Raw genomic sequence first — 15,071 nt, 5'->3', positions numbered from 1 at the left:
AACATTCATTGAAATAATCATAGATTCTCTTGATGGCTTTCACAACATTATAATCTCTCGAAGGAGAAGGTCTCCCTTGTGTACAAACGTATATGTCCAATGTCCATCATATCCTTGATGCACGGAAGTTTACTCGCAGCGAGTGTGGCGTAATAATCGCCCTCCTGTATTCCAGCATAGCGGTGTCGTCAGAAGAGCATGTGTCACGAGCTTTAGCGTAAATATTTAGGTTAGGCCTTCGCTGCTATCCTATTATCAGGATTGTAACTTGATCTCACACCAAATCGACTCCACTAATCTGCGTGAGTCATCCCATGTCAACACGTAGCACATAGTGTCGGGTCAGCACGAGTCATCTTGGCACCTCTATCGTCCTCGTGTGAATCGCGGTCCGCGCAAATGCAGCAGGATAACACGCACTCCAACTAAGCATCATCCATGTAGACATGTCCAAAACATGATTTTTACAACCAGATATTGAAAGCTGTTGTTACGTCCGTCAAGACATCTTTCTTAACACAATACGCGCTAGAGTCCATATTACATCTCTGAGATTGAGATTGAAACTGAAATACGTTGTATAGGCTAATATTGAGTAGTTGCTTTGATTTGAATATTGTCAAGAATGATTTATTTAATTACAGCAATATATACATATTTATTTTACTTGTGCTTGAAAGTTTCGTTGTCTATTTTTTTAGCAAGTACAAACCATGTTGGTTTCACATTAAGTCGATAGGTCGCACAATGTATATATATTTCATCGGTAAGTACGATAAGATGGCGGGATATATTCTCAAATTTGAACACTCTCCGCGTGCCCTCTGAACGTGATCTCTTTAATCAGTTCTACGAAAATCAAAGGTATTGAGAAATTTCAATGGTCGCGCCGTGTGTGAACTAAAAATGCAAACAGTGTATTAGTTTTAAAGGGGTAGCATCGCAGAGTTCTTTGGGGGAAACTGTTTTCGACAATCCAAACAGCCAATTAAGTGAAATCTCACTCATCTCAATAATACGACGAAAAATTCCTTTTCCATTACAAGACAAGTATAGCATACGTAATACGAACTTGTATCTTGAACACGGACTTTATGAAGAATCTTACACACCAGGATACGATGGATGTGTAATGCTGCTGAATTAAAGTCATTGTGACACGCAGATGAGATGAATATCTTCCCAATTGATCATGGGTCCGCTGCGAAAGTACTGACTCGACCAGACATAGTTTCAGTCAATAAGCCACATGTGCCAATAAGAATGGTTGCACCACGGTCTTCGTCAGAATGCGGAAAAAGTTAAATCCTCAGAATGAAAATCACAGATTAGCAAATACCTGAATTCCTTGAAAAACATATATTAGCTCACATTGTAAAACCGCGACCTTAATTGAGCGCTTGCCAGCACTTGACAGTTTTAGTACGCTGGTTGCGTTTCAACGACAGTTCGGCGTCATATTAATAGTTATTCACCTCAGTGTTTTTGCGGAAATAGATTATAGTGGATGGTGAAATCGATATCGATGGGCATATTCTTATTGTTCGTCATATTGAGAATGACTTTTGGGTTAAATTGGAAGATCCGTGTTTGAAACAAAACAGCTGCATGGGCTCCGTACATTGGGCGGGGAAACTTTCGGAGCTTCTGTCATCTTCCAGTACATTACAATGCCATTACACGCCGATCGAAGCGACGAAAAGTATGTGGCTCTGTGGCATCAATTACAGGGAAGTCTAGCCTCACTGACACATTACATGATTGCATTGAGTCAATGCGTATATAGTTCCAGAGGTGGTCAAAGTAGTCAAGAAAGCTACTCAAGTAGAAGTAGAAGTAGCGACGAAAAAATCTACTCAAGTACAAGTAGAAGTACTTCATATCATGGAATGGCGCCCTACCCCATATCATAAGGCCCCAAGTTTAGGCGAAAAGCGATACGGAGAAGTTGTATTGGATACGGTTTCAACCCTTTTCGCGATTACTATACGTTAATAACAAATATTGTGGATCGTAAAATTTATATTTATTGTAGCTTTATTTTGGGAAAATAGAGGCATTACTACACTTGCTTTTATGCTTCAACATGTCTGTTCTGCAGACAAAAGAACTGAAAGTAATTAGAACTCTAAGTATGATACTCGGAATTGAAGGTGAAATACAAATACCACTTCTAAAAAGCAGAAAATATATTTCATATCTTTTGTCCATGAAGCTTTAAAGGTGATCTGCTAAAACAGGTGTAACGTTCCCAAAAGTCGGATTTTCCAGATTAGCAGGACACGTCATGGGCTGCTAGATAACGATAGGATAGGTAATTGCTAGATTGCGAAACGGTAGTTTGAAACGTTATGGTGGACCATGGGCGACAATGAGGTGTGAGCGGAACCAAATAGCAATCCGGCACCTAAATTAAATTCACTGATATTTCGTGAAAAAACATATTTGTCACTCCATAACTACTGTGCGCGAAGCGCAATAAAATTTCTGGGCTTTACTTGACTTTATGAATATTAAATGTTGGTACTCCGTGAAAACAGCCCCGAAATTCATCAAGCGGTCTTTCGTATTGGGGGATTAAACTACTTCTACTTGACAAACTGTAAATAGCGAAAAGGAAGTAAGTAGATCACAAAATATTACGAAGTAGAAGTAGAAGTAGAGAAAATCAGGTCTACTTGAGTAAGTACCAGAAGTAGAGGAAAACTACTTGAGTACTTCGAAAAAGTAGAAGTAATTCGTTACTGACTACCTCTGTATAGTTCGGTCAAATACTTATAGGTAATGCATCGGCAATACCTAATTTCATATCACACCCATGATTGCTACAGGTCGGACTTGATGTTGTTCCTATAGTTCCATCTTAGCATGCCACCAAATCTCCATTAAGTAGGGTTACTATATTTGAAGATAATGCAAAGAGGACACATTTTACAAATCAAAAAATCTAAAATATCGGACGAGAAAACGGATAATTTGAAAATTTTTACAGGAAATTATGCATCTGGTGTTGACTGAAAAAAGGTCATTTTTCCATCTCGATTCTTGAAAGACCCGCTGGAACGTCCCGATGCTACATTTGGCGTCATTAATGGCGTGTTTTGTTTGTGCCTAAAATCGCCTGCCTCTGAAAACTACAAAAGAGGACGAATTATAAAAAATGAGGACATTTGCGCGTCCTCGGGGGACATTTTCGATTTCCTGAAAAGGGGTACAAATCCTCCTAAAGGAGGACTGATGGTAACCCTAAATTATGGATCTTATCAGGGTTGTAACCAAGTAACGAGGTTCCGAGTCACAAGTCAATCTCAATCTCACTTTTATAGTTTTGACTCGAGTCAAGTCGAGTCGTTTTCAATTCACCACCGAGTCAGTCCAAGTCCAAGTCACGGATTAAAGTGTCGAGTCTGAGTCATGGTGTTTTGACTCGAGTCCGAGTCCAGGTCATTGGGTTGACTGATCAGTTCCGAGATAATGTCATGTGAAACCCACTTTTTACAGCTCTGCTCGGTGATATCCATAGCTTCGCATTCATAATATACTAATTTTCCAGAATATACTAATTTTCCAGTACCCGTACCGATAGACGAAATAACTATAGTGTGATTACTATTCTTCGATATTACAATGAAATGCCTGTCTTGGTAGACCCAGTCTCGAGTCATATAACTTGGTCCGAGTCATGCGCAATGACTCCAGTCCAAGTCGAGTCGAGTCATTTTTCATTTTTAAGAAAATGACTGGAGTCAAGTCGTGTCACCAAAAACTCGTGACTCGAGTCTGACTCGAGTCATTACAGCCCTGAATCTTATATAAAAATCAGCAACGTTCTAAATATCTGTTTGTGATATATCGGTATACTCTAAAGCAGTGGAACTGAAATATCTTTAGCAAAGGTCCAGTTACAAAAGTTTAAAATCAGCTTAGCTGGGCTATAACTCCTATGAAATTATTGACAGTCTTATATATGTAATACGACAGAACTATATACAAAATAGTGAAATACGATAATACGATATTAGCAAAAGCGATAAGAGAAATGTAGATATTGTTCTGTTAGTCACAGCTGCTGTTAGTCACAGCTGCTGGGAGAATTTGTGTTTTTATGTCTTCTTAGTTCTATCAATCTCGGTTATAAAGTGGAGAGAGGGAGTCGATTTAGTCGAAGGCACTGGTGAAGGTTTTCGCTGTAGTCTTGTAAATGCGAAAACTATTCTTCTTAACGTTCATTTTTCAAAACACTGACTTGCAGCTATAGGCTCAAACATAGGGTTACCATATTTTTGTGAAGCAATTTCCGGACACTCTTTAGCGTCCACTAGCGGATGTAAAAATGAGGTATTACACATTGAGTGTCAATATGACGTCACACGAGCAAAGCATTGCCAAACGACTGTATACAGGAATGGAGTGGGACATATAGGTCATGAATTGGGCCCTCTGAAATGTGAGCTCTGGTGATTGCTACTTGCTATGGTGTGCAATAGATTTCTCCACTGGCCGGATGAAATCGTCTGGCGGGCCGTGTTTGGCCCGTCTGGATTGTGTTTGACAGCCCTGCTATCTACTGTTAGGTTGGCGCGGCTATCTGATTGTGTGTTTTTATTTTAATCAGGTCCGAAACAACATTTTTTCCGCCCCCTTCAGCCCAAAAAAAGAGCACTGATCTCTAACCCAGCATAGGGTAATCGATGTAACTTTTTGGACAATTACTATATGCATTTGACTGTGAAATTTTATGAAAGAATTCTTCAATAATATTGATTCTCCCATTAGGCTACCATAAAATGCACCAGCAGGTTGCACATCCGGTGATTTCCAACCTTTAATAGTCGCGACCTCATTTCAAACTTTAAAATGTTCCGTGTCCCAGGTAAAAACTTGATAAGCTGATTGCTAAAAATTTTTAACTTGCCCAAACTTACTCCCGGCATAGGACGGTGATCATCGCGATCCCCAGATAAAGGTAAACGACCCCAAGATTTGGAACCACTATCTGTGACTAAAGCATCTAATCGGCGTTGACCAACTCTAGTATTATACCGTTTGCATATAATTGCGATTACCATTGGACTTATTTCAGTAAATGATGGTAATTTATATTTATTTTGATTGCATTTTTTGCGAAAGTGGTGCCTGGTGCCCACACTAATATCAATATACGTGTCATTACCTCGCGCGCAGCGCGAAGAAGAATTTTGAATATCATAAATCTGCTTGAAAAAAAATATTGTTTATGTTGATTTACGAAAAACTTTTCAGCCTACTTCAACCCTTCAAAATTCCGGACATTTAGGCATATTTTAGAAATTCCTCCCGCACGCAGATTTTTCAGCGAAATTCCGGACATGTCCGGGAAATTCCGGACGTATGGCAACCCTACTCAAACATCATGAGAATTTGCACTGCTAATTTCCAATTTGGTGTTGGACATCGAATTTCCAATAATATTCAATTCCCATGCATCGGTTTTGGATGGAGTTGATGGAGTTGGATTCAGGAATGTCACGAAAATGTATGTGCATCTTGATCTTGCCTTGAAATAGAATCTCAAATCCGCTGCTACTGCAACCTCGCTTGATATTCGTGGGTGGCGCTGAAGGCACAAACGCCATCCATTTACCTAATTGTGACGCAAGAATAGTAAATGTTTCTATAAATATTCTGATTTTGATTACTAGCAATGGCAGGAAGCAGCAGGAGTTGTAGCCACTCGGTACCTCCCGTATTTGGCAAAGCGTTACCTTCTCGTATCCGGTGAGCATTAAAAATAAACAAGCTTCTCCCTTCACAGTTCAACAGTTTTGTTACAGAGTAGATTTTGAGCAAATATTTTGCGCGGATTCTAATTCCATTGCAAATATATTTGAATGTTGAAGAACATTTCGTGTCCATTTCTGATTGTTTGCTGTGTGAATGGTTGATTGATCGTATAACGTATGGCTGCACGTCCATAGTACTTCATTTGTATGAATTTCGAGGTAATCTGTGACTATACTTTGGAATCCGGAAAGGAAAATACGTTTTACAAATCATAAAATTCAGACAACCGGACCAGAAAACTGCTGGTTCTTTTTTCGATTCGTTCGATATGTTCTGGAAATATTGTGTGGTTGCTATGTTGACTAAAAAAAGGTCATCTTCTCGACTCGACTCCCACATTACCCACTTTTTAACGGTCCTGCTGTGGTTTCACTGAAAAAATGTCCTTTTCCATTCCTACTCCCGAATGACCCGCTCGAACGTCCGTCTTACAGATTTCGTGCCATTTATGGAGTTTTTTAGTTCAGCCTGTCAATACCCTGGCTATCAAAGCCAATTTCAAAAAAAGAGGACATTTACGCGTCGTCGGAGGACATTTTCGATTTCCTGAAAAAGGAGGACAAATCCTCATAAAGGAGGACATTGTTAACCGTATCTGCAATCCAATAATATTTCAGCGATGTAATAATGCACAACGCTACATCGCTATTTGCAATCCACATACAGCATGCTGCGGTTGTCCACAGTGGCCCACAGCAGTGACCCACACAGGTTATGAAACACTGACAGAACAACGCTTATCATGTCCGGCTATAATTACAATCATTGAACACGGCGATTCATCTCTCTTCTGACGACTGTGTCTGTGTGTATGGGGTTTTGGTTCATTGTCGTGTGGTAAGTAAAGTAACTGAAAATATGTGATATACCTACGCTCAGACCGAATTTAATTCGGTAAAATAGAGGGAATACTGCTCTGAGTTCCTAACTTTAACATGCATTACTCCAAACCAAACAGCACATAGTTTTATAGCCTAACGGACATGGGAAGTTGTGGATCACAACATTAAACAGTATCATTCTTTATGGTACGATGAAGACACTCTCATTTTGTAGCAGTGTTGGGGTGACTCGGGTCACCTTTTTCGTATGACTTGCATGGCTTGCTCGAGACACTTTGCAAAAATGACTTGACTTGACTCGACGCTTCAGAAATGCAGATTGAGTCGTGACTCGAAGCAAAATTTACGAGTCAGTTTCAAGTCATCACGTAATCGATGTCGACTAAATCGCTCTATCTTGTATAAGTTCGGATTGCTAGCCAATCACTCAATTATTGTGCGTTTACCGAGCGTGCTTTTCTATATCACAAATAAATTGATCATAAACGCAGCGATCGGAGCTTACAGCTTAAATTATCGTAAACTTGGTTACCTTAACCGACACTCTTGCATGATTTTAGTCGAACGAATATCCTTCACGTTTATAATTGCATATCATGGGTATGGATATGTATAGGTGGGTAGGGTATTCCACATATCATTTTTTGAACTTTCTGATGTTTCTTATGTTATACTCTATTTTGGCTGATAATTATACACTGTCGAACCTATACCGCTATATTGCGTAATGCGTAGTTTAGCAGTTCTACGTATGCGTGAGTGATACTGCGCTTTTTGCGTGTATAATCAACTCTTTATTCGTCCCTAGATTCTGAATAAATGGGGACCTCCATCTGTATTTAAAACAGTTAGCAAAGTGCAATCATGTCCCGTTAAAAATACAACTTGATTTGACTTGACTTATGACTTGACTTGACTCGCTCGAGTCAAAATGTACAATGACTCGAGATGACTTGTGACTCGAAAGAAGGGACTTGATCCCAACACTGTTTTGTAACACTGAAATACAAGGATATTAGGTGTATCATTTTGGTCAGAAAGCTTCAAAGCGTCTCTACTGTATAAATACGTTAATTAATGTGTGAATGCTGCCCAGATCTTAATTTTACTGGTAAAAGTGTATTATGACCATACTCATAGAGAATTTTCCCGCATCTTTCGCTAACGTCAATGCGTTTGGGTTAACCGTTTATCAATAAGTTGCACATGCAGGTTGACAATTATGATGCATATATAACTCACGTCTGTTCAGCTTCACCCGATTAACGTGTTCGCCTCGACTCTCCTCTGGACTTCATGTCGTTGACTTGTTCCGACGGTGTCTTTGTGGTAACATTTCGATTGAAGAGTTAACGGTCAAAAATCGGAGCATGTTGACAGTAATCGAGTGCGATGATAATCTGTGGGTTACGGACGGCAATAAACGGTTGTGGATCCTTCAAAGGCTTGAAGAAATGGGACTGTGCAGTCAGATATCCTTCCAGATTATTCATAGGTAGGTATTCCACGCCGTTGTAGATTTCATCTTCAATTGAAATTACACGAGCTCAGTGAATTGTCACAACGAATGATATCCATTCTATATGGTTGAATTTCTTAATCACGTTCCTACCTGTGTAGTATCTGATGCAAAGTCGGCAAACAGTTCACACAGTCCCAAATGCGAATCATGATAGATCAGAGTCCATACTCCACACGATCGGTACAGGGATATCTAGTTCTAGATATCCCTGGATCGGTAGGGCATCTACACTGCGATATTGTACAGCACAGTGTAACTTAGGCAAACAAGATTTAATTTAATTTTTCACCTATGCTCGCTAGCTATCGACGGAATTTGAAAAGGCGAATGTCTACTCATTATGATGGCAAAACAATAGAATTTGGCGAAACACCGGCGGAGCACCGTGGATTCGAGGAGCAATTCAAGGCCGTGCTCCAGGAATGTGAAGGTGATAAAAGGCAGTGCTTTGAGATGAGAACCATATTCGTAGCCCGATCTTCCATATTTAGGCGTTGATCCAGTTACTGCATCCGCGACTGCAACGAGATTTCTGTGGGCAGATCATGCCAGTCCTGGTCAAATCCTGTCGCGATGGATTGACAGGAAATTTCACTCTGATGAGCTTTACCAATGGTACTTCGGAGCGCATAGCGTGGAAACGAGACTAGCCATAGGAATTGCCTTTGTATTATTCGTTATATCTTTGGTGGGTATGGGTAAAGAATCCCCGTGGCAGGGGTGTTCCGCTGAATATAATCAACAGGAGTGAGTGTGTGGTATGATTATGGTATATTGACTGTGATTCCAACTCTGTAGCGGCACCATGCGAATGGTAATTGTCATAAATATATTTCTATATATTCTCTCGCGGACAAAGTTGAAGTGAGCAGATAGTGTTTTTTCTGCTCCCGATCAGATCCTGCTGCAGTATGTAGAAATCCTGATCCTGTTTTCCAACCTGTCCGCAATTTCCGTACATGCAGATATACATTGTACAATGCGATACATAAACAAAACACACAATGCGAGGTTACTTGAACAGATAGCAGAATGTCGACACGACCAAAAATCAGAACAAATGCCCGATGTAACAGTGACCGATCTTCGCCTTTGGACTGTATTTCTTTCTTATGCATTCCTTGCTCTTTTCATTCAATTCCTTGTATTCGTCCTTCAGCGGGCCTTATAATTACCCTGGGATTTTTGGCACCGAAAGAACAGCGACGCAGGGAAGGACGAGTCCAGATCAATGATATATATCCATCCCAGATAAACCGCCAACACTCCGAAACATGCTTGTCATAATCATGATTTCATTAATTTTTTTATCAAATCAATACACCACACGATTGCGATATGATGAAAAGACTCGGAGTACTATGTCATTCAGTCCGTCAGGTCTCGAACCGCAATCGCTGGTGTATGAACCAGCTACTTAAACTCCTTCACCCAAGCGAATATTTAAACTTACTTACGTAGCTACCGTTCATAGTGTACGAATGTGGTGCTTTGTGAAATTTTACAGGTCAACATTTTGTATTTGCAATCCAAGTTTCAATCGTTTCATTATGCTAAGTTAAATTATGATATTATTCCACCCAACCACAAGAAAATATAATTCAATTTTTTTGTTTTTACTTTCATATGTCAATGTGATTTTCTTTTCGGTTGGACGAGTCAATAAATCTCTCTCTCTCTCTCTCTCTCTCTCTTTCAAATCGTTTACACTTGAAGAATTAGTGCTGAGTAATACATGTGTGTTAGAGAATATGACTAGACAAATATACCCGTCACTTTATTTCAGCTGAAATATATCAGTAACGGTGGTGTTCCAAGTATGAGATGCAGCCTATTGGTTGGCGATTTGTTGGCCTGTGCGAGCTGCTCTTTGTTATAGCGAAGAAACAATGTTAATTTACAACGTAGACGCTCGTTAAGACTGCTCGACATGTGAGCACTCATCACGCAGGATTTATTTCAAAAAATGAACCGAGATTCCATAGACATAGAGGGCTATGAGGATGAAGTGAAGTCCAAAATTACAAACGATCATAAATTCAAAATCCTTTACTCTTGTAAGAATATATAAGTTTAGGAAGCTAACCATATATCATGGAATTTGTGATCGGCATCAAGGGACCAGATTTTGTGATGTTGGCAGCCGATACTACTGCAGCAAGAAGCATTGTTGTTTTCCAACAAGGTTGGTCTTGAACATTATCAGTGCTATTTTTCCAATATTTCTTGATTCTTTGTGAACCTGCAAGACTGACTTAATTCTTAGAGCCTATGTTACAGATACTCCATACGGGATTACACAAGAAATTGTGTAATACATGTACATATCTCTTTTGCACATTCATATTTCACGTTACTAGTTGAAGTCGATTACCCCTGACGAGTGTAAGCCGAAAGTATTTGGGTTCATTTCAATATGAATATAGCCTACCATTCAATTGTAGGCCTACATTCATAATTATGAAGTATTACCATAAACCGTATTTAGTCGGCTTGTAACAATTGTATCACCATACGTTTATTGATTGAATGAATTGTTTAGTAAATGGTCGCAATTCGATAACCTTACTGTATCTTTGCATCGCCATCGCCCATTATCAAATCACCACGATGATATACAGACAAAAATAAAACTGCCTTCCTAATCCTTTGCCAATCAATCAGTTCCTAACATGGGAAAGAACTTGGTACACGTTATTGTTGTGATTGACACAGTTTAAATTTACCAAATTTTCTGCTACCATTCATGTATGCCTTTATATTGCAAAATTTCTTTGATCATTTCTCAAAGTGGAAGTTCGATGTTGTTGGCAGATGAGGATAAAATGGTCAAACTGGGAACGAGCACATGCATGGCGATATGCGGCGAGCCTGGTGATCGCGATCAGTTTTCAGAATATATTCAAAAGAATTTGACCCTCTACAAATTAAGAAACGGCTATGAAATGTCATCCGTAGCTGCTGGTAATTTCACAAGGAGAAATCTGGCGGAATATTTACGTAGCCGCGTAAGTGATGAATTTACTCGCACGTTAATGCCTTTGCAATTAGGAATATAGACTTAGCAACAGTATCGTAAGCTCTCACATATATGCATGCTTGCAATATTGAAGTTTTATTTTATGATGCTGACGTCAATTTTAATTGAACGCACTGCTTAGCTTTATTTTTAGAGGGTGTCCTACTCTTTACAGACTCCTTATTATGTCAACCTTCTACTCGGGGGCGTTGATGCGGATACCGGTCCTGTGCTGTATTTCATGGACTACCTTGCGTCTGCGATAGACGTGCCATTTGCTGCTCATGGTTACGGCTCGTACTTCTGCCTTTCAATACTGGACAGGCTTTATCATCCGAATTTAACACGGGCGGAGGCAGTCGACATTCTTAACAGATGCATGCAAGAGGTAGGCTTGTACTGCTACAAAGTTACCAAATGATTATTCCGTGTCAGAAATTTTAATCTTGTCGTCTTCTGGTCCGTACCCGGTACCAATGACAAAATAAATGCATCTGTCTATCTAGTGTATATTTCTCTCGCGTTGCAATGAGCTCTGTTTATGACTCAAATGTTGGAGGCTTACAACGGCTGGTTAATGTCTCGGTTTGATTATGGAATCGCTATTTTACACTAGTAGATTTGTCAAAAACAGGAAATAAGACTTTAACCTTAATTCCTTCCATAACTTACTGGCAATAGATTCTGGTCTCAGATGTAACTGTAGGCCTACCATAGGAGGATTTGTCCTCTTTCTCGAAAAAAGTGAATAGTCAGCTCTCCAAAATTGTGCAAATGCTGTCTTTTTTGCATTAAGAGTTGGTTGCTTCTACTTATTCAAGACTTTTAGGCGAAACGTTTCATTTCAAAAAATTGCAGTAGCCATAAAACATTCTGAAATTCTTAATCTCTGTTGTCTGGGCATTTTTACATGCGAGTATCTGTCGCAGGTTTGTACTTGGCAGACCTATTAGTAATTTTAATGATATTTCTTTGAAACAATATTACAAACTCGTGAAAAATGATTCCTATTGGCAAAAGTATGGGAACCGCAAAGTATTCATGGGCTGAATCTGATTTCATTTGTTTTGTGTCTGTTTTTGGATCTTTTGCCTGCAACTACCAAGGAAATGTAAAACATTAAATCAATTCAGCTATTGTTTTACTTGTCGGCCAAAAATTACCTCTTTTAGGTGAGGAAAATATGGTAAGCCTCAAGCCTGCATAAATCTTTGTTGTATTGCTTATCGCCCTATTACCCTTCACCATATTTTTTGCTACCGGGTAAGTCCATGTCAAATCAACCGCTCTTGTCACCACTGGGTCCTCAGATTGCAATGAAAATGGAGGGGTAAATCTGGTATCCAGTTCTGACTGCAGCAAACTTAATTTTGTCAAAATTGGTCAACCCATCACAAAGTTATCGCATTTTAAAAAATGGCCATTTTGTGCTCACCCAACCATGAAGTTATATTAGTTTTACAGTACCTGTTACAGTAACGTTTATAAACCAGCATAGTCAAGTACTTGAGAGTGGATTATGGTGTCTAATGATAGAATAGAAGAAACTCTTGCTATTGAAGGGAAAATTGTCACTTAATCAAATGGGGTCAAGGGTTAAAACCCACCTCATAAACTGACATTTTTCAAAATCGTTCATGCGTAACATGAACTTCAATTATATCTAGCGTAATTCTGTCTACACGAAAATTGGAAAGTAACATGTCATATGAAAGCTTGTTTGGAGAGGAACATGGCTGACATGTTTTGTTAACTAATAATTGACGGATAGTACCTCTAAATTAACTTTACATAAATACTTCTGAATCCATGGGGTAATTCAATTTTAAATTAATCAAAAAAGGGATTGGGTATCTCTTAAGTTTCAGATTTTTCTGAAATTTGGCTCAAAACACCATGAAGTACATCTAAGTAAATATCAATTTATTTTAAATGAATTACATAAGTAGTTTTCAAGTTATTGCATGATAAAAAACAAGCTTTTTATGCTCATCCAACCGCGAAAATCAAGTAATTCTTTAGGCTGATTTGAAATTATCTGTAAATAAGCTATTTTGACAATTAGAGAGTTGTTCTATTTGTTATGTTGTATATATTAATCTATTCTATCATACAGGACAAAAATTACTGATTTTTGGTTGACATCCCAAAATATAACTCATTAACCCCAGAAACCACTGAAGCGTAACAAGAATATTTCAGGGGTCTCTCTCTCATTTCTGTCTGCATCAAAAATTTTGTAAACGGTGTCATATGAAAGCTGTTGGAACAAAGAATTTCTAGAAAATGAGTAACATGCTGGAGTTTGTCTCAAGGTAACACAGCGACTAGAATATCGAACATCATTTTTTAGGAAAATCACTACATTTTCATGACCTGAAATATACCCTATTTTCAAAACTTTGTAAGTAAATATTACATAAAAAATTGTTTTCTAAGGTATCTGTGTTACAACAGCTTTCATTTGCCACCCTTCATAACTTTTTTCAAGTAGACAGAAATTAGAGGGAGACTCCTGAAATATTGTCATGCTTGAGTGATTTCCAGAGGCACCGTCTTTCAACTTGAGCTAAATTCTGGGCCGTGCACCAAAAATCATTAATTTCGCACTTGAATGATAGAATAGATCAATTTATACAACAACAAAGAGAACAAAATTCTAAGGTCAAAGCAGCCCATTTACCGACAATTCCAAATATACTTAAAAACAGCCCTACAATTTCACGGTTGAATGGGCATGAAAAGCATGTTTTTCATCATGCAATAACTTTAAAATTACTCAAGTAATTCATTTCAAATAAATTGCGATTGATTGCGATGATGTTTTGAGCCAAATTTCAGCAAATTTCGAGCACTATGTGGTGACGAAATAATTTTTTTTGGTTGATCAGACATGGAATTACCCTACCGGTATTTATGTAATTAGACATGATTTTAATGAAAACTGCGAAGCGTCTGACTTCTCGGATGCTTAGCTCTTAATGTGAGACTATAACACACACCTATTGTCACTTGCAGCTTCGTCAAAGGTTTATAGCTCAAATTCCCGCCGTCAGAGTGAAGATAGTGGACGCCACGGGAATTCATTCGCTCGATGAAGCGATTCCGCAAAAGGACCGACCAACTACCGACGTTCCCGCATTCAAGTTTGTTTGAAGCAAGTGTTCAAGGGATCAGACAACTTTAGGACTGAACTTCGTGTTGCTTGGTTTTGGGCTGAAATCTCTCCAGCTTTTCTCAGTCCATTTTAAGTATATCGATAAGTGCCCGCGTCACTGGCTCAATAAATTTTCTCTACGGTTCACTCTGGTGAAGATTGCGATTCGTAAATTCCCGTAGTCTATTGTATTACTCGAATGGAGCATGTAAGGGAGTTCATTCATGTTTTGTATGCCGCCGTCATGCGAATATGTGAATGAGATTGTTAATGGTTTGGTTTGTTGTGTTGACGTTTTGTTGAAGGCACGGGTGACGGGTGGTAGGCCCGACAAGCTGTGCGTCATAAGGAAGTTGCAGGTGTAGACTATAGCACTAAGCAATTACGCTATTCGCAGCCGTTATGTCTGGGTTCCAATCAGGGCTGTGGAGTCGGAGTCTGGGTATTTTCGCTTGATGGAGTCGGAGTCGTGAAAACTATAATAGCTGGAGTCGGAGTTTGTGAGAATGATGCTGACTTCGACTCCGACTCCAACTTTTCTATCATGAAAACATTTGCTTTCAGAGAATTTTCAATCGAATTTTTATGTACCACCAGTCACTGATATTAATAACCATACAGATCAGGTGCGGCCAGCCCGTGGCACGCAGGCCAAATTTAGCACACGAGAAGGTTAGGTGTGGCCCGCGAGATAATTCTCGAAATTAT

General features: G+C 39.1%; 2 protein-coding genes across 2 annotated transcripts; both read left to right on the top strand.

Moving 5' to 3' along the window:
* The first annotated feature begins 5,657 nt into the window (after positions 1-5,657).
* LOC145433962 (uncharacterized) lies at positions 5,658-8,939 on the top strand. Its single transcript, XM_080311217.1, has 4 exons — positions 5,658-5,757; positions 7,918-8,160; positions 8,490-8,617; positions 8,679-8,939. The coding sequence occupies exons 1-4, from the start codon at positions 5,684-5,686 to the stop codon at positions 8,936-8,938; spliced, it is 705 nt and encodes a 234-aa protein (XP_080167343.1). The 5' UTR covers positions 5,658-5,683; the 3' UTR covers position 8,939.
* Positions 8,940-10,215: 1,276 nt separating this feature from the next.
* On the top strand, positions 10,216-14,510 carry LOC145433963 (proteasome subunit beta type-2-like). Its single transcript, XM_080311218.1, has 4 exons — positions 10,216-10,372; positions 11,002-11,195; positions 11,382-11,594; positions 14,225-14,510. Exons 1-4 carry the CDS (start codon positions 10,282-10,284, stop codon positions 14,360-14,362), a joined length of 636 nt encoding a protein of 211 aa, XP_080167344.1. The 5' UTR covers positions 10,216-10,281; the 3' UTR covers positions 14,363-14,510.
* Positions 14,511-15,071: the final 561 nt, after the last annotated feature.

The sequence above is a fragment of the Botryllus schlosseri genome, chromosome 2 (assembly GCF_051294905.1).
Source record: "Botryllus schlosseri isolate E-star chromosome 2, Bs_hap1, whole genome shotgun sequence".
NCBI classification, from domain to species: Eukaryota; Metazoa; Chordata; class Ascidiacea; order Stolidobranchia; family Styelidae; genus Botryllus; species Botryllus schlosseri.
This window is presented reverse-complemented; position numbering and strand designations above follow the sequence as displayed.